The sequence below is a fragment of the Brachycentrus maculatus genome, unplaced genomic scaffold (genome assembly GCF_059751285.1).
Source record: "Brachycentrus maculatus isolate JH-2025_06_01 unplaced genomic scaffold, ASM5975128v1 h1tg000102l, whole genome shotgun sequence".
Classification (NCBI taxonomy): domain Eukaryota; kingdom Metazoa; phylum Arthropoda; class Insecta; order Trichoptera; family Brachycentridae; genus Brachycentrus; species Brachycentrus maculatus.
Genome location: NW_028280856.1, coordinates 1,081,838 through 1,103,592, shown reverse-complemented (window position 1 = coordinate 1,103,592; position 21,755 = coordinate 1,081,838). Strand labels below are relative to the sequence as shown.

The window sequence follows — 21,755 nt, the reverse complement described above, 5'->3', positions numbered from 1 at the left end:
TTTTCCGAGAATCTGCACGTGAATTTCAGATGAAGCGAAAGACTTAAAAAATCTTAAAACCAGTAATAAATTCAAATATGAATTTCCTCCCCGTTGACATTTTTATCGGGTTTTGAAAACTCTTCAAAACCATAGAAAAATAATTCTGAAAATATAAATTTGAAGCTCACAATTTACATTGATGTTTTCACGTTTCTTTTTGTTGATCTTTTGGTGAGAATTTTCCGGTGGGATCTCTGGAAAATACAGGAACACTTTTATAATATACATTACTAAATCTTATGACGTGAATCCAAACGTTCGTAGTTATGTTTCTAAAGTGAAAATATTACAATAAACATATCGCTGAAAAATTGTTTATTGCTTTGCATTGTATATCGAAGTGTGAAAATCCGACTTTAAATCATTTATACTTTTTTAAACTTTTAGAATTACAAGGTTAATCTTATTTTCGCATTTTCTGTAGATCTGACACTGTTCGTTGGACGTGCCACAGCGTCAGTCAGTCAGTATCGTTTATCTACCTACTGGTTTTCTAAGCTTTTTGCTTCCTTCCTGCCGCTAACGCCGCCAATGGGTACTGGGAATGCCTTAAGGGCAATGTGCACACTCGTATATAGACTGTACTATGTACAGTACTCACATATCTTATTGCCATCTGCTTCAAAATCACTATGTTCTGTACCTACTTACTTGTATGCAGGTGATTCGAAAAGTTAGTAGAAGTGGAATCTATATCGCATTGAGCGTTAATTGTATTGTTTCGTTGTAGTGGTATTCTCAACTGGATTTGATATGTTTGTAATACATGTATATATATATATATATATATATATATATATATATATATATATATATATATATATATATATATATATATATATATATATATATATATGTGTGTATATATATATATATATATATATATATATATATATATATATATATATATATATATATATAAATATAAAAATAAAGAAATCAATGAATAATAAAATATTACATGTATTTTGTTTCCTAAAAGCATTGTTAACTTTGCGGTATGATATATATATATACACTAACTCGAAAGAAAATAATAAAACATTAAAAGAGTACAAATTTTGAATTCAAGTATTATGAGACTCTCCTTATCATTCATCGTTCCAAACCACTTTAATGAACACTAATTCGTAATTAGCGGTTTCGGAATAATCATTCCATCATCAGCTCATTAAAAAATTGTTACGGTCCAAGTATCGTCAAGTATTATGGCTTAACAATACCAAAATACGCTTCATTTACATGTAATTTACTGTGTAAATCATGAATAAATAAATAGGTGTAAGTTCTGCTAACTTTTTGAAACGCCTGCGTACGTATAAATATAAATACACCGAGGCCAATCCGCTTGTCAGTATCGTAGGTCAGTCACACTCGTTGGTTTTCGCCTCAACTGATTATTTCAATTCACCCGAGACGAGTTTTGAACTCAAATAATAAATATATGTATTCCCTTTTCAACTCAACCCTTACACTCAACCTTAATGGTAAAATAAATTTATTTTCCTAATAAATTCTAACTTGAAAAGAAAGGGTTAGAAGTTATGCAAGTATTTATTTTTATGTAATGACAAGTATTCTTTGTAATATTGACCTCTTAAAAATGAATTTGACATAAGTACGTGTATTTTTTTGCATGATTAAAAAAATAATTGATAATATTACAAAATTCATACTGAAAATGTTTTTGTTTCACAATGTTTCATATTTTGGGTGTCCAAAATGTATTTTCAAAATGCCGTTAAAACTAATTAATAATATTACAAAATTACAAATCAAAGTTTTGTCCATTGCTTTTTCTCACACTGAAAATATTTTTTTTAAACAATTTTTCACATTTTCAGTGTGTTCTATTTTTTAAATCACAAATTAAGGAGTTATTAATAACATTTTTTTTTTCATTAATTGGTTCGGCAATCACTTTGTGGTTATCTATCCATTTTTAATTTAAGTTTTACTTGGCTAATACCACTGTTTCTTAAAATCTATTGTCACATGTGTTTCATTGCATTCCGCATCATTTGATTTGGTGTTTGAAAATGATGCGGAATGCATTGAAGCACCTGTCGCAATAGATTTTAAGAAATAGTGGAATTTACCAAGTAAATAATAAATTAGAAATACTTATATGTTTTTATTGATATTTTAAAATAGGTGAAGAAGAATATGGTAGTCCGGGCATTTACAGAGCTTACGACCTGTTATTCGTTAGTTTAAGTGATCACTTTATACATTGTGTAACATTCACCATTCTCCATATATTTTTCTTTCTTTCACAGAATACCTTTTAAAACTGATTAGGGTTGGTATTGCGAAGTCAAATTTTCTTACATTTTTCTTTGACTTACCGTATCGTAAATACCTTGCTGCCGATATACGATTTATTTGAAAGATTTTCTATTTCTATATATATACAGTAAAAGAAGCAGAAGAAGACCAAGGAAAACTTGGCATAATCAGGCATGTCAAATACTTAAAAGCCGCCGAATCGCAAGTCGAAATAATCGTCGGAGATGTATAAGGAGATGCATGAATTGGAACAGGCGAATAATTTTTGCAAAGGCAGAGTGGTATGGCGTTCCATTCGCTCTGCCTGCCACTGCGGGGAAGCGGTGTGATGGTAGTATTAGTAGTAGTAAAAGACAATGAAAATCTTGAAAAGTAATCATTAATTGGAGTAGATCTACCTTCTACCTTCGCCGACGTTTGTTTGTTTATATATATATATATAAACAAACCCTCCTGACCCCTCCTCTCTTTCTTAAACTTGCTACCGAATTCTACCTATTTATCATTAGAATCCTAGAATACTTTTTTGTCTAATTGTTAATTAATTGTTTTTTAGTTTTTTGATAAAATCTATTACATCAGACAATAATATGTATTAACTTTTAAAAACGTCTGATACATTACTATCCGTCATTAGAATCCTAACTGGCGATCAAACCTCCTCCCTCTACCTCCTTCCCTAAATTCCTTCTTCCTTTGCCCTCCTTATTATCGTCTTTTGTTAATTTATGTTTCTTTTTAAATGTCAATTTGTAATTTATGTTTTTTTTTAATTGTTCAAGTACTATCTGCCCACTGATTGCAAACGGCTATATATGGTATCAAACGTTTTGATCAATATCACTAGTCCGTCTATGGTCGGTTGGAAGATATTGCTTTTTAGCAATAAGCCCGCCAATGTACTTTTTATTTTCTGTACATGAAGTTTAAATAAATAAATAAATATATATATATATATATATATATATATATATATATATATATATATATATATATATATATATATATATATATATATATATATATATATATATATATATATATATATATATATATATATATATATATATATATATATATATATATATATATATATATATATATATATATATATATATATATATATATATATATATATATATATATATATATATATATATATATATATATATATATATATATATATATATATATATATATATATATATATTCGCCTCATAAATTTGTTTGACCGTTCTTTAATCACTCATTCGTTCCACATGTCCAAACCATCTCAACACACCTTTCTTAATTTTATCTATAGTGCTTATCTCAGCCTAAATGAAAATGAGTTTGGACCGCTTTCTTCGTTTGAGTGCAAACCACTGACGATCTGCTGGTGAATATGAATGGCAGCAAATGAGAATTATGAATACAACTAGACATTCATTGCTAGTTCACGCTTTAGCGAACATACATCCATATCATACTTTCTCCGGCTATTATCTGCATACCTTCTACAAGTGTTATAATCAAAGTCAGAGATGCCCATCGATGTGGTGCTGCATTATATTTTTTCAAAATATGGCGTCGAAGAATGTAGCACTTTTTAATCTTCTAACCTTTATCCGCACACAACCCCACCCAATGGTGCATAGGGCACTGCATAGTATTGACGCATTGTTATATTGATCGCTACTTACATGAAGGCAAGATGATACCTCCTACGCTTCAGTGACCAGTCCAGTTAAAACGCTAAAAATTTATATGAAAAAAAAATCATACAGATATCGTTTTGTACAATTGTTAATTGGTTTAATTAAATAACTCTCTTTTCCGCCTCCGTGGCGTAATGGTTAGCGTGTTCAGCTACCGTGCTGCAGGTCCCGGGCTCAATTCCCAGAGGGGTTGAAAACAAATATTAGTGATTTTACACTCTATTTTTATTTAATATTATATTTTACTAGTTCCCGAAGCGCAGGAGTGATCACCTTGCCTTCATGTAAGTAACGATCAAGATAACACTGCGTCAATACTACGCAGTGACCTATGCACCATTGGGTGCGGATAAGGGTACGAAGAGGAGAATCTAGCAATGTTGTTTTAAGTTTTTATTGCTCTTAATTTTCTTTTTTTAATTAAATATATACAATGTTATAAAAATATAAACTTTACCAAATTTGCTCATCCCTAATTTTTTTTCGTTGTTTAAATAATGTTAGTAACATAATTTCTTCGTTGCGAACCCCGGTTTGATATCCCTGCTCTACGGTACGCTGATTTTTTTAAAAATAATTTTCTTTTACTTGGTAAAATATCCGGTCACGTGTGTTTCGCGTTGTACAAAGTATGAAAATATAAACCCGGTACACACCGCGCGGCGTTTCGGGACCAACCTTGTCCCATTTATCAGTTGACCGTGTGCCTTGTACGACCGTAATGGATCGTTCATTCTCATCTCGTACGTAAACCGGACCGTTAGTATGCATTGCAGATACCAGTTTTCTCGAGTACCTAAGAGCAAATGCACCCGGTGTACGAACATTGAAAATATGGCCATTATTTTTTGACATCTCAACACAATAATAATAATAATAAACCCTTATCCGCACCCCAATGGTGCATAGGGCACTGCGTCATATAAACGCAGTGTCATCTTGATCGTTTACACATGAAGGAAAGGTGATTAGCCCTTCGCTTCAGGTACCAGTCCAAGGTAATATTGAATAAATATTAGAGTGAAAAAATCACTTCTCAACATAGATGAAAAATAATATGGAAGTCTGGGCAACGAACAGTGTTAGATCTACAGAAAATGCGAAAAAAAGACGAGTTTTGTTATCTTAACCATTTCCGGTCCCGCAAAATTAAAAAAAAATCTAGTTAGACATTTACATTCCAAATGGAAAAATCTTTTGTGTTCTGCTCCACATACTGTTGTAATAGATACAAAATAGAGTGACAAAAATGTAAGCTTGGAATTTAAATAAATAATACTAATGATGAAAAAATGTCGAATAACATCCGACATGGGACCTAAGAGCAGAAAATCGATGTCGAATGAGATTCGACATTGGACCAGTAAGGGTTAAAGGTTAAATATTGATTTTATGATTTAATGTTGGATTGTCACACTTTGATATACAATTCAAAGCAATGAACAATTTATAATTAAATGTAACTTTATTTTAAAATCACTATAAATATTTTTTTATAACTTGATTATAATGGTTACCGGTTTCTAAGCTAACCGCTTCTTTATCAAGACTGAATTTTTCATATTATTTTTTGACATCTCATCAAAGATGAAGCAGAATATGGAAGTCTGGGCATTTACGGGGCTGACGACCGTCATAGGTTGGTTTAAGTGATCACTTTACACACGTGTAACATTCACCAATTCTACCCATTATTGACAACCACACTACTCAAATTCTTGGAAGTTCTATATATATGAGCCAATTTAGAAACATTCTTGAATCACTAGAACTTCACTAGAGACATCTATTGGTGAGATGAAAAGAACCTTTTTACAGAGCAAAAACTCTTCATCTTTGATGAGATGTCAAAAAATAATATGAAAATAACTCCTTTAATTGGAGATAATCCAGATTTTGTGAACAAGTATTTGGACACACTCAAGATGTTGTAAAAAAAAGACCAAAGAATTCGTGGATGCTGCAGAAAGAAAACATGATTCGAAGACATGGTCTGGGTGACGTTGCCCATGACAGAAGGACCTACATACAACCTAAGTAGAGGAGAGCTCACTCTAACAGTCCACGAAAACGATAAGTTAACCCATTATTGACAACCACACAACTTAAATTCTGGGAAGTTCTATATACTTATGTATAATCTGACCCACATTGTTTTGAAACATTGTTCTTGAATCACTAGAACTTCACTAGAGACATCTATTGGTCGTCAGACCCGTAAATGCCCAGACTTCCATATTCTTCTTCATCTTTGATGAGATCTCAAAAAATAACTATCAATTCAATGCAAAAACGCTTTCGCGTGAGCAGCATTTCGCAGGTTTATTTAAGATGCATTTATTTATTATTTTACTGCATTTATTATTTACCTTGCTTATTATCTCAAGTTTGATTTTTTTAAGGGGATTTTTGTTTCTTCTAGCTATATTTTGGGTCCATCGAGTATTTTTTAGAAAATTTAGCACGTGTGAACAATTTAAACATTTTTCAATATTCGGTTTATCGATAACATCCATTGTGACGTTGCCAAACAAGGAAAACGGCCTGTTTCTCATATAGAGGCCACTGGTCTTGCGTGTGCCAATGATATTTATCTTCTTTAGAACTTATCTTCTATGACATTTGACATGTATTCCGAAATGGAACAAATAAATAATATTTCGCCATTCGCCAATATGATGTAGTGTTGTTGAATTATTTCAAATACAGCTAGCGATTTTTTTGTTATGGCAACTTACAAGCTATTTGAAAAAATATTGAATGACATTTTTTTCCCAAATTTGTAATTTGGATGTAGAAGGGAAACCCTGGTTGGGTATAAAATGACATACGAAATGCATAATAATAGCTAGAGTTTTTGTCTAGAATTTTCACTCATGAATTACATGAAATTATAGTAACTTTAAACATAAAGAGTACATCCACTCACGAGTAGGCATAGGCTATGAAACTTAAAAAGTTGAAGCCTGAGTACGGTCATGATAAGCGGTGTTGCATAAGCCGCAGCTAGATTGCAGAGTCACTTGAACGTTAGGTAATTTAAGAAAAGACATGAATAATTTTCGCTAATGAATTTATAGTAACTTTAAACATAAAGAGCAAATCTATTCACGAGTAGGTATAGGCTACAAAACTTAAAAAGTTGAAGTCTAAGTAGGGCCAAGATAAGCGGTGTTGCATAAGCCATAGCTAGATTTCAAAGTCACTTGGATGTTAGGTAATTAAAAAAAAAAGACACGAATCAGACCACCCCACGCGTTTCTCTCTAAAATGCAAAAATGTAAGGCGAAAAAAAAACTACATTAAAAATGGTTAATTATTTTTTGTGACGAATTGGAAATATATACATAGATCCTAGATCATGTAGGTGATCTAGGATCACCTTTTAAATTTCAATTAAGACAATAAGTCTAGTAGGATATCAATTGAGAGAGCATTGAAAATAATAAATCGTATGGCGATTCATAGCAATCAAAACTAATTTATTATAATAAAATCTTGTTGACAACTTTGACCCTCGGACAATTAATAAAATACAATCATAACTGTTCCTAATGAGTCTTCCTCATAATGCATATACATGATTATGCATTTTGCAATTATAAACATTAATTTATAATTATCGTCGTTCACCAATCAGTGTTTGGATTGAATTATCAAACAAGACCATGTGATGCAAATTGCATTTAATGCAAGTACCTCTGTGCATAAGTTTGAGAAAGTCTATTTGAGTAACATAAATAAGCCTAAACGCGTTAATCGAGGATTAAAAAAATGGCTATTTGTTTATTCTCAAATAAAATAAATCTAAATTAACCCTTACTTAACTTGTCAGAAAGATAACATGTCACTCACCCCTTTCAAGAACGTCATAAATAAAAAATCGTTAATTTTCAGTTGTGCATGTTTTCGGAATGCCCAGAAAATGTACTATATCCCAGCAAAAGAGGCATATTTTTAAGTTAATATTTACAAGGCAGAAAGTACAAGCTTACCCGCTACAAGGCAGAAAGTGCTGTTTTTGCATTTGAAGAAAAGGTATTGTTTAATTTTTTAATATGCTTACTTCATATTTTTCAAATAGAGAAAAAACCTTCAGGTTTTTCCTAAAAAGATCTGTTGCACAGTAAAAAGTTCAATAAGTGACTTGATATTTGATACATTTTATTTATTTTTGATACATTGTTTCATTTTCAAACTTTAAAAACGTTTTCCTGAAAAATCAAGTTTTTTGATTTATGACGTTCTTGAAAGGATTGAGCGATGTGTCGGGTTATGGTCCCGTGGTTAATATCGCGGACTCTTGAGTCAGAGTTTCTCGGTTCGAACCCACTCTACCACAATTTGATACTTATTTCTAATAATAAGACAAAATAGATTCTACTTCCAAAAATGCAAAAAAAACGTACTCCAAAAAAAATGTCCCTTACTGTGTTTTGAGTTTGGACAACCGAGGTGACGTTGTATGTAAATTATAGAAAGACCTACAATCCGAGGACGAGGAGAGCTGACCCTAATAGGCTATAAAGACGATAAGTTGGGATGAAGCAAGGAAGAAAAAGATTAATTTGTCTACGTGGATAACCTCCATAAATCAATATTGGCACTGACGTGCAGCCGCGGAGACTGAAGTCGCGTATAATCGGTCCGCACTGTTCGAGGGAAGCTTGTTTAGGGGCACTGCCCCTGTTATCGGCCGCTATTCGGTTACACTTTGAACCAATTACTCGATATTTATGCTGGAATAAAGCTAATCTGCTGGCCGGGCACGACACACGACACACTCAACGTATTCACGTACATGTGGTCAGTAGCGAGTGGCGTTCTCACCGCACTCGGGCGCTCAGTTGACAGTCGGTGGCGGTCCTTTGCCGGTCGTCCGTTCTTGCGACCGACTTGCGAAAACCTTATTTCGAAACGCGAACCGCGTGTTGTGAAACATCCTGTATGTACGGACACCTCTACTAGATTATTACCTGGCGAAAAAGTGCGTTATAATCGTAACTGAGGCATCTTAGACAAATCTCTGGTTAAATGCCAAAGGGCCACAACGCAAAAAAATAAACTCTTTATTCCAAAAATGGTATCTAAATCGTCAACATTTTTTTTCGTTATTTTCGGCTGTAACCAATTTGTACATAATAAATATAAAACATCGCTCACTCCTTTCTACAACGTCATATATCAAAAATCGTCAATTTTCAGTTCTGCATGTTTTCGGAATGCCTAGAAAATGTACTATATCCCAGCAAAAGCGGCATATTTACTTAATATTTACCCGCTACAGGGCAGAAAGTGTTGCTTTTGTATTTTGAAGAAAGGATATTGTTTAATTATTTTTATAAATATACTAAATATTTTTTAAATGGAGAAAAAACATTCAGGTTTTACCTAAAAAGATCTGTTGTACAGTAAAAAGTTCAATAAGTGGCTTGATATTTATTTTTAATACATTTCATTATATTTTTAAACTTGAAAAACGATCTCCTGAAAAATCAAGTTTTTTGATGTATGACGTTGTTGAAAGGAGTGAGCGACATGTGATAATTGTTGCATAAAATAATCATCTCTTTTAAGTATATTAAACAAGGATAAACATATTCGATAAGGAATTATACATCAGCCTGAATTATTGTATTATTCTTGTAGTTAGCAAGTGACATATTCCAGATATCGGTGTGGTCCGAGAAATCATTGCCGAGGTTTTATATTCGAAAAAGACACCCATGATTCTAGCGTTAGAAATGTCCATTTCATTTAGAATCATGGGTCTTTTTCGAATATGAGAATGTTGACGATTTAAATACCATTTTTGGAATAAAGAGTTTTTTTGCGTTGTGGCCCTTTGGCATATTTAACGCCGTTGCATAGACCGTTGGGTAGACTGCGAAACTGGCGTCTCGGGTTCGTTTCCCACCTATTGCAAAATAAATTCAAGATTTTTTTTTACAATTGGTCTGGGCGTTTGTGATGTATTTTCCACGTTAACCTTCCCTATTCTTACTACCCTAAATTTTACTTTAAAAAAAACTTGAGTAGGTACTTATAAATAAAAAAACTTTTTCTGCAGTTTTCATTTTCTTGACGACGGTTTTTTGTTTCAATTTTGTTTAAAATTATCATAGATTAATTGAAAAATGTGAATATTAATTGAAATTTAATATAAATAGCACTACATATAAATTTACATGCAAAATTAAATTATTTTAATACAAGGTTAATTGTTCTAATATAAGGGTATTTCCTTCGAAACCAGTAGACATTTTTACTTTTTAGTTTTACATTTGTTCTTCAAGTCGTCTTTTACTCGCGAGTCTGGTTTTGGTCCCGTGGTAGTGACGCGGACTTGCGATCTGAGTTCCGGGGTTCGTTCCCAGCTGCCACAACTTAATCAGTGCGTTTATTTAGTAAAAGTACATAGAAACAGTTCAACAGTACATAAAATTAAATTTTAAATTTTGTACCGACATTTCTTGTTGAAACTCATTTTCTAGAATAAAATAACAACTACGTATAAATAGTTTTTTCCACATCAATTTTATTTGACCAGCGACCGGGTTTCGTCGTAACCGACATCATCAGACTGGTGTCTACATAAAATAAAGTTTTGATTAAAAATAAATAAGTGAATTGCTACTTAAAATTATTAACAGTTTTATTGATTCTGTTATTTATCCAATTATTTCAAATATATATAATATTGTTGTAATTAATTTAATAAAACGTAAAGTCATGTGCAGCTGAAAATGCAGTAAATAATATATTTTACAGATAAGTGCTATCTATGTTACTATGTTATAAAATCCTCCGATTATTGGCTTCATGCGTCATTATGGAAACATCAACTGCATAATATTTACATACGTGCATATGTTATGCACTATTTTGTAATTGCTGTCGTAAAAGAAAATATCGTTTGTTTTTAATTGGAAAATATCAAGCACCTAATAAACTACGACAAATAATTACAAAAAAAAATAAAACTCACATTCAATCTGGGTAACTTTGAACTCTTTTTGTTTTGAAATTTCATGTTCAGAAGCTCAAAATACTTACCTACGTATTTTGGGGCATTGTTACGATTATTAGAAATTCTAAATTTGCGAAATATACTCGAAATAAATTCTTCTTCTTCCTCTCTTAATAGATATGTTGATCTGTTTAATCCGGTGATTTTTTTCATATTTACCAAATCTTACATAATTTTATCTTCTATAATTAATAATATTACATATAATTAATAATATTTCCTGTAATCAATAATATTTCATATTTACCTTATCTTACATAACTTAACGATCACCCATAGGGCATTGCACTGCACCGTATTGACGAAGTGTTATCTTGACCGTTACTTACATGAAGGCGAGGTGATCACTTCTGCGCTCCAATTAATACATAGGAATATTCCTTTTTTATACTAGGTAGTGACACTGTTAAAATATATATAAGATTCGAAACGAAGTGTGACAATCAGTCATAAGGACACCCCCTCCTCTGAAGCTTTCAATGGATCGGTCGCACTTGATTGCGTGGTTCTGCTTACCAATTAGTTTTCAACATCCTAACATAATTACTATCCGAACTTGTCGTCATTGCGCTGCACTTTACCTGACGAAGTGAGTGAACCCAACCGATGCGAGTCTAGGTAGGGTAAACTGCTTAGTGACTGGTTATCAGCGCTGCCCAAATTGAATATTATCTAATCTTGATCTACCGAAGTTTACAGATTTTTCTGTTTTACATTATTTTTTATTTATTTATTTAAACTTCATGTACAGAAAAGAAATAAGTACATTGGCGGGCTTATTGCTAAAAAAATGTCTTCCGACCAACCAAAAACAGACTGATGATATTGATCAAAACGTTTGATACCATATCGTAGTCGTGCAGGAGAAAGTGACCAACTACCAAAACGTAAAATGTTCAGGAGGGCCATTTAGGTCACTTTTGCTTGGCAAGAAAATAAACATCAATGCCGTTTGTCATTTTCACTAAGTCAATATATTATACTTCCAAGTTTAGAATCCTTTGGGATTTTTTCAGGGCAATATTAAGCTAGTAAGATATCAAATAGTCAATGATCATGTTTTTGTTTAAAAAATGCACTTGGTCACTTTCTCCTGCATGACTACGATATATAGCTGTTTGTAATCAGAGGGTAGATAGCACTTGAACATTTTATAAAACATAAATTACAAAAGATAATAATTAGTAGGGTAAAGGAAAAAGGGACTCTAGGGATGGAGGTAGAGGGAAAAACTAAGGGAGGAGGTTTGATGTACAGTTAGGCTTCTTATGATAAATAGTAATGGAAAGAATTATGGAAGTATGAAAAAAATCCTAAGGATGAAAGCAGAGTGAACGCCGTGGAAATGAGCTCCCTCAGACTAATGTGTGGAAAATCATTGTATGACAGAATTAAAAACGAAGATATTAGAAAGGAATGTAAGGCTGAAATAGGGATAATTGAAATAATTGAGAAGAGTTATTTAAGGCGATATGGACTTGTGGAGCAAATGGATAGTGAGAGAATGACTTATAAAGTAAATGTGGTGAATGTGAGCGGGAAAACAGAACGAGGACGACCGAAAAAGAAAAGGCACGATCAGATCAATTGGAACCTAAAATCTGGTGGGGACAAAAGTCTGCGTAATCGTAGGGCATGTATGACTAGATGTATGGATGTTAAGGAAGCGAGGAGTATTTGTAATAACAGAAGAGTGTGCCGTTCCATCCTCTCTGCACACCCCTGCGGAGAAACAGCGTGATAGTAGAAGTAGCTATTTATATGGCGATTTTTCGTCTTTTTTCGCTCTTTTCTCATCTGCATTTTTTAAAAATATATGTGATTGTAATCTGACCATTTATTGATGTTTTTATAACTCACCATGTAAATTTAATTTAGTGCAGTTTATGTTAATAAGCATTATTGAATTTATTCCGTTATTCACATTATTCTTTGATAGTGACATTTTTTTCTTGTAAAGAAAATGTGTTATATAAGTTTATAGAAATACTTATATCATAAAATAAAATAAGGATTAAATAATCCTTAAATTGCCTCAAAAAAACGCTAGTGGGCAATTATTGTAAGCGGCCAGTTACTGGCAGTTTACCCTAATTTACAGCGTAGATTTGCAAATACCAGTATATCAGCCAAGGCCTACCTATTTTGCCGACACCAGTGCTAAAACCGGATGGATATCTAAGTCCCTTGATCGTTAATAATAACATTAGCACCACTGCGTTGACATGCGTTTTTTAACCCTACTTTTTACATTTTGTCACGAATATGTAACACCACGTTAAAATGTATAAAAATTCAACGTTGTAAGTGTTCACGGTCGTTCAAATTATTGAATTTGCTTGGGCAACGGACGCATGAGAACCGAAACGTCTGCAAGTCTGCAAGAAAACGGCATATTGACTCAGGAAAAAGTCATACGTGTGTTTAAAATATACTATCATATTTTCGTTTCAAGAAAAACTTTTTTTCGAATTTGTTTCTTTTACAATTGTTTTGATAAAATGCCAGCCAAGTTGAATGGGAAAAGTCCACCAAACAATCGTCAGATCCTCACTCCTCTATAGCTCCAAATGCTGGACGATGTATAACACCTACTCTAGGCAACTAGAAACTGCTGAAATGCAAATGTTTAGATGGTCAGCTGGAGTGTCCCTTAATGACAAAATTAATTTTTCACGGATTCGTGGAAGCCGCGTCAATACTAAGGTAGAGGAAAAGCAATTGAGATGGTATAGGCATATAGGACGCAGAGAACTTGATCATATTGTGAACCAGGCAATCGCCATGGATCTTTCTCGAAAGAGATCTAGAGAAAGACCAAAGAACTCAGGGATGCTGCAGAAAGAAAACATGATTCGAAGACATGGCCTGGGTGACGTTGCCCATGACAGAAGGACCTACATCAAGGGTGGCCAACCCGCGGCCCGCGGAGCTAATCACACATTTTTTCCTTTAATGTACACAAAACCACCAAAATAATATTCCATTGTGCGTAGTTCGTATCATATCACATATATGGGAGTATTTACTATCTTGTTCGCTTTGAATAATAAAATAAATTTTGTTTTACGGCCCGGCAGGAAATATCATTTCTAAAATTTGGCCCGGCTACTGAAAATGTTGGCCATCCATGACCTGCGTACAACTTCAGTACTCACTCCAACAGTCTACGAAAACGATAAGTTGGGATGGAGGCAAGAAGAAGAAGAACAAATGTGTTGGTTGTGGTCGTTTTACATTTAAAAACAACCTTAACAATATATTTTTCAAATCGCATTTTCCATGCGATTTTACTATAAACTATTGTTTTGTAAAAAAAAAGCTTTTAAATGTTTCAAAAACAATTATTTGTAGTAATTTATCTTCTGAGAAGAAAAAAAGATGTTTAAAATAACGACGTCAAACACGTTTGAACCATTGTTATAAATATTATGAAATGCTACACGTGTTACATGAATAGCAACAACATAAAAAAAATAGTGCGTTTTTTCTCAAATATTGTATTGCTGAAATGATCAAAATATAATAGTGGTTATATACTAATTTTATTAACATTTTTGTAAAAAAATAAATAAGTAAAAATGACTAACCACAAAGTAAATGCTTTAAATATTAATAATATTGAGAATATGATCAAAATATGTTCAAAATGTAATACAAATATGTTTTATAGGTGATAACTGAGATGTGACTATGATCACAAGTTCTATGATGTAAACACAACATTTCTACCGAAAACTTCTTTTATTAAAGTTTTAAAAAAATATATGAATACCATATATTTTTCGTATAAATTTTGATATTGTTATTGTGATAATAATAATTGTGATTTTTTTTAATTGAAAACGTCACGATTCAACATAATCCTCCTTAAAAAAAAGTTTAGTCGAAAATGGTTACCTTCAAATACATTGTTTACACCGTTTTTCATACTTCCTGTTAAGAATTCTCACTATATATTTTTTTGTGCATTTTGTTACGTATTTTTTCGACTTCCCCAGATATGGCTTCACAACACGATATCAGAATGTGATTTCTGAAAACTATAAGTATAATTTTATAATAACATGTCATAAGTAATTAATCGATTTGTCGAATCTCGAATTTGATTAGTCGTACTTTGTTGTCCCCTATCTTAAATAATCGCGTTTTGATTAAAAGAATGACGTTGTTGACAATCGCGGGTGACTTCTTTCGGACATCTGTCGGTGTTAGTCGGTGAGGAGTGAGGTATAGTGACACTAGTGCTGGGTCCTGCGCAAGGCGGTGATAATCGGTTAGAAGTTGTCAAGATGACCGGCTTATTGGAACTTATCATATTACTCGGTTTCGTCTACTGGCTCTACAATAACAGGTTTGATATATCTACTCTTCTTACATATTATACAACTTCCTAAAGAAAACAATCACCCAAAACTAGAAACAAACATATCCCAAAACCAAAAAACAATTTAAAAATACTCAAATGCAACACAAAACAGTACTAACAACACTTTAAACATATCGCTCACTCCTTTCAAGAACGTCATAAATCAAAAATCGTCAATTTTTAGCTGTGCATGTTTTCGGAATGCCCAGAAAATGTACTATATCCCAGCAAAAGAGGCATATTTTTAACTTAATATTTACCCGCTACAGGGCAGAAAATGTTGTTTTTGCATTTTGAAGAAAAGGTATTTTTTAATTATTTTTTTAAAATATACTAAATATTTTTGAAATGGAGAAAAAACCTTCAGGTTTTACCTAAAAGGTTCTGTTGCACAGTAAAAAGTTCAATAAATGGCTTGATATTTATTTAATACATTGTGTTTTATTTTTAAACTTTAAAAACGGTCTCCTGAAAAATCAAGTTTTTTTATTTATGACGTTCTTGAAAGGAGTGAGCGATATACAGTCTTTACAACGTTTTAAGCGTGTCCAAATATTTGAAAAACTTGTTCACAAATATTTCCAATAAAAGGAGTTATTTTTCATATTATTTTTTAACATCTCAATATAGATGAAGAAGAATATGGAAGTCTGATGACCAGACTTACATATTCTTCTTTATCTGTATGGAGATGTCAAAAAATAATATACAGACTACAATAAAAAACTAAACAAGATAACTCTCTTACACCGTATAAAAATATATGTTCCCCAGTAATATTTTTTTTAAACGTATAAAATGACTATCAAAACAGTCCCTCTCCAAGCACAAGAGCTTAGTCTCTTTATTGGAGAGAACAGCGTAACTAATTTTAGGATTGTTAATGAAATAAATCATAATTTTTCTTGTAACTATATTCATTCCAACCCTTATCCGCACCCAAATGGTGCATAGGGCACTGCATTATATAAACGCAGTGTTATCTTGATCGTTGACACACGAAGGAAAGGTGATCAGCCCTCCGATTCAGGTACCAGTCCAGGGTAATATTGAATAAATATTAGAGTGAAAAAATCACTTATATTTATTTGACTCCCCCTGGGAATCGAACCCGGGACTTCCGGAACGGTAGCCGAGCGTGCTGACAATTACACTACGAAGGCGGACAAGTTGTGTAACTATATAAAATAAATAAAAATAAAAATAATGTTGCCCCCCTATTTTTCCTATTTCTATGATTTTTCTTTTTACATTTACAACTGGAGTGTCATAACTGAAAATTCGTGATTTTTCAGTGAACGCATTTGAAGCGTTAACTTTTAATTACGTTCAATTAACTTTTACTTTAAATAGTAAAGCAACATATACAGTATGATATTATGTACATGTATGTAGGGTATATAGTGCATACATTATGATTTAACTATATACAATTTTGGTTAAAAAAATGAGTTAGTAATTTTGTCGGGTTGTGGTCCCGTGGTTAGTGTCGCGGGCTCTTAAGTCAGAGTTTCTCGGTCCGAACCCACTCTACCACAATTTGATACCTATTTCTAATAATGAGCCGCTTAGGCTCACGGAAATAGTATGAAATTGAAATATGTATGTAAATAATAAAAACAAAAATATTTCTTTTATTAAAAAAACAGTTAATATTCTTTCCATCGTACATATTCGACATTAAATAACATTATGGAGCGGATATCTTTTCAGTTATTTTTTATTGGGCAGTTACCCAATGAAAGGATGTTTCTGCCAGTGTCAAGTTTTAGTTTTGTTTATAGACAAAATAATAATAAATATTTAATAATGAAATTAATAAAAAAAAACACAGTCTAAATGTGTTTACCTTTTTTATTTTAGAGATATTGTCCGCAATTCTAGTATTAGGTTCAGAAAGAATGGTGGATACTTGGGGTGAGGAGTTGACTTCCTACCTATCTTAAAAATCTTTATTCTCAGCGCAATTATTTTTCATTCCATGAAACTGAAAAATAAACTGAAACCAAACCGAAACTGAAAACAAACTAAAAAACTTTTACTTTTTGTTATTTCTATCTTTGTACCCTCCAAAGACGTTCGGTCACTAACCCACTGCTTCATGTTTATCCTTCTCTTATCTATGAAGATGTTATAAATTTTAAATCAGGGTAAACTGTACAGTAATTGGCCATTTATACGTGCTCGCTTATTGTTGTTCTTTTTTTTCAGTAGTCGGCACAAAAAAAGTTTTTAATAATTATAATAAATATGTTCTTACAACATTATGAATGTGTCCAAATACTTGTTCACAAATCTGGATAATCTCCGATTTTAGGAGTTTTTTTTCACATTATTTTTTGACATCTCATCAAAGATGAAGAAGAATATGGATACGGTCTATGACGGTCGTCAGCCCCGTAAATGTCCAGACTTCCATATTCTTCGTCATCTTTGATGAGATGTCTATAATTGGAGATAATCCAGATTTGTGAAGAAGTATTCGGACTTACTCAAAATGTTGCAAATAAATTAACTGCTCATATTATTAGCTAAAATAATAAAAATGAAAATGATATTTTCTGGCGTTTCGCACGTATGTGATTATAATCCAGGATTCGGACCTCACATACTAATATAAGAGTTTCTGCTCAATAAATAGCTTCTTTTCATTTCACCAATAGAATTCTCTAGTGAAGTTCTAGTGATTCAAGAACAAGTTTTCTAAATTGGTTTATATATATAGAATTCCCAAGAATTTAAAAAGTATGGTTGTCAATAATGGGTAGAATTAGTGAATGTTACACGTGTGTAAATTAATCACTTAAACCAGCCTATGACGGTCGTCAGCCCCGTAAATGCCCATATTGTTCTTTATCTTTGATAAGATGTCAAAAAATAATGTGAAATATGTTTTCAATCTAAAACTACGGAGAAAATCCGTTAATAAGAAATAAATAAATAAAAGCTTTGAAAATATAAATAAGTCAAATAGCAGCTATAAATTTAAGAAAAGTTTGATAATTACCTCTTAACGCTTGTCTAAGTTTTGTTCCTTAAATATTTTAGGAAAAAAATGTATTCAGAAGAACGGATTTGTTGAAGAAATGTGTAAAAAAATCAGCGGCTAGTCACTGTACGTTTACCCTATTGTTACTATTACTAATCTTATCTCTGTGTTATGTTTATCGCTCAATATCTGTATATGCAAAATCAAATTTAAAAAAATTGAGATATTTTACCTTTAATCCGGTTTAAGGTATTTCCATATTTGTTGGATTATCACTATCTATAATATTATTTAAATCTGGAATATCGGTACTTTTAAAACGGAAAGACCTAAATTTATTACCTGGTATCAGAATTTTAAACATGTTTATATTTTTAAATCGATTCATAGTATACCAAAAATTATGATGAAAAAAAATGGTTAGTGTATTTTCTTTTTTGATTTTCATTATAATTTAATTTACATCAATCAAAGGACGTGATGATTCGAAAATCCACCGTCAATTAGCAAAAATAATGTAACAGTCCGTAGTATTAAAACAACGTATGTAAATTACAGTACACTTACGTATATTTTTAATGTGATAAAAATTATAAAAAAGGCAAGTGTTACAAATTATTTAAATACCGGAAATAATATTTTTAAAATATCATTAGTATCTAGACATAATAAAATACGATATTTATTATAATGTAATAAATAAAATAAAACAATAATTTAATATTCTTCAGACTTCGACTCGGGTAAATCATAATTTAAATGATCACAGAAAGATATCAGATATATTGAACCCTACCTTGCCCTCGTGGTCATACGATTTGTTTTTTTTTTTAGTCACGCTCATTACTAATGATAAATAATATGACATAATTAATAAAATATCATTTACAGATTTATACTATCACAGCCTTGATTCAATGATTCATTATTAAATAAGAATAATGATTCAATGGTTGCCAAAACTTCTTCGTCACTTTCAACTTTGAACTCATCATAGCCGAAAACAGCTGCGCAAATATTTGTTATTTTGGAAAGTCAATGAACTGACCGTGAAATTCAAAATATTTAAAAACTTTAATAGGTCTATTGTATCAGCTGTGATATTATATTGATGCTTAAATATTCGTAAATAAAGACTACTACTACATATCGCTCACTCCTTTCAACAACGTCATAAATCACAAAACTTGATTTTTCAGGAGATAGTTTTTAAAGTTTAAAAATATAATACAATGTATTAAAAATAAATATCAAGCCACTTATTGAACTTTTTACTGTGCAACAGATCTTTTTAGGTAAAACCTGAAGGTTTTTTCTCCATTGAAAAATATTTAGTATATTTAAAAAAGTTATTAAAATATGCTTTTAAAAATACCTCCGATGTACCCGATAAAATCTGATTATTGTTAATAATATTTTTTAAATCAATGCGTAAATATGTTATGGAGGAATACCTAAAATCTTAGCCTTGTATTTATTATATTTATAGAGATATTATGGTTATTAGAAGCAATGTGTACTAGGTACACAACGCCGGGAAGGAAGGGTTAATTATGACTCGGTTTAACCTCAAGTGCGCACGAATCCCATCCAGCGAATCGGTTTCACTTTCGTAATTAATTTTGCGACGGTTTCGTTTTAAATTGTCAATCACGGTCGGAGACACGTTACGTGGTTCATTACCGCAATATCTGATTGTCATGAGTGATTCTTGTCACCATTCTGAAACGAATCAGACTTTGGAGTCCGGATAATTATGCACAGACAAGAAACGTGGATTATGTACTCGCGATAATTGTACTTTAATTCTAGTATGTACAGTGAAACTCATATTTTACGTTTTTTAAGGGACTGAAAAAAAAACTTAAATGGAGGGAAATTGTATATGAAACCAAAACATTTTTTTTGTGACAATCATTTAAATGCGTTTTTACATACAAAAACCTAAGTGGAGGAAACGTATGAATTGTGGGTATAGAAAAAACTTTTTTTTGATAATCATTTTGATGAGTTTTTAGCATACAAAAACGTAAATGAAGGGAACGTATAAATAAGAGGTATAGAAAAAAAAAGTTTAAATCATTTAGATAAGTTTTTTGGAATACAAAAACGTAAATAGAGAGAACGTGTAAATTAGAGGTATAGAAAAAAAATGTGAAAATCATTTAGATTAGTTTTTAGAATACAAAAACGTAAGTGTAGGGAACGTATGAATTGGGGGTTATTTAAAAAAAAAAGATTTTTTCAAATAAAAATTGTAATGATTTAACGAATAAAAGGAACCAAAAACGTAAAAACATGCACGTAAACGATGATCGCGAATAATGTCAAAAAATAAGCGTTACAGATCGAGTCAAAATCGAATGACAGGATATTTTCGACGTATGGGGGGAAAAACGTAAATGCGGGTAATAAATTACGAAAATATATCTGGACTGAAATAATTTAACGTAATTGGTGGGAAAATGTTAGATCTGGGGATGTAAAATCCGGGTTTCACTGGATTTATGTAATGTATTAAACTAAAAACAGATTTTGGTTTACCAGTAGAAGAATTTGTTAATAGAGAATCGATTGTTGCGCTTTGTGATCATTTTTTCTCAAATTATGAAGTGCATTAGCTCCTTACTATTAGATTGTTTCACGCTTCATTTTTTTTATGAGTTAGGAGTTTTGAACAAGCACGCAAATAAGACACGTTTTGGAGAAGACTTCCAAATAAAATAAATAAAAACGAAAAAAGACAAACGCATTTATCATTCGTGCTCATTTAATTTATTTATATCCGTCTATTATTTATTGCAACTGTACTGTAGTGTAATGGTCAGCACGCTCGGCTACCGTTCTGGAGGTCCCGGGTTCGATTCCCAGGGGGGTCAAATAAATATAAGTGATTTTTTCACTGTAATATTTATTCAATATTACCCTGGACTGGTACCTGAAGCGGAGGGCTGATCACCTTTCCTTCGTGTGTAAACGATCAAGATAACACTGTGTTCATATGAAGCAGTGCCCTATGCACCATTAGGGTGCAGATAAGGGTTTTATATTATATATATATTATTTATTGCTATAGGTATTGAAGCGCTAGTGAAAAGTTATTTTCAATTTGCATCATACAATTAGTATATTTTTTACAGTATAAATTTAAAAAAAATACCGTTCAAAGTGGCGTGATGTTTAATAATTATGGATAGGTTATTTTCCTTGTTTTTTGTTCAACTAAACAGTTGAAGTTCATGATATTTGTGTGAATAGTATTTTTTATCGTTAAAATCCAACGAATATTATACTGGAATATTGTTATTAAAAAATAAAATACAATATTTCTTCATTCAT

General features: G+C 31.7%; 1 protein-coding gene across 2 annotated transcripts in view; it reads left to right on the top strand.

Moving 5' to 3' along the window:
• Window positions 1-21,755, top strand: part of mino (glycerol-3-phosphate acyltransferase mino) — an 82,914-nt gene that overhangs the window by 9,792 nt on the left and 51,367 nt on the right. The window contains exon 1 of one of the 2 annotated variants that reach the window (XM_088258749.1): window positions 15,234-15,412. The exons of the other annotated variant lie outside the window; for it this stretch is intronic. Within the exon in view, the coding sequence (XP_088114875.1) occupies window positions 15,351-15,412 (62 nt within the window). The 5' untranslated portion in view covers window positions 15,234-15,350. Of the gene's footprint in view, window positions 1-15,233; window positions 15,413-21,755 lie in introns of those variants that run through there. 2 annotated transcript variants of the gene reach the window in all.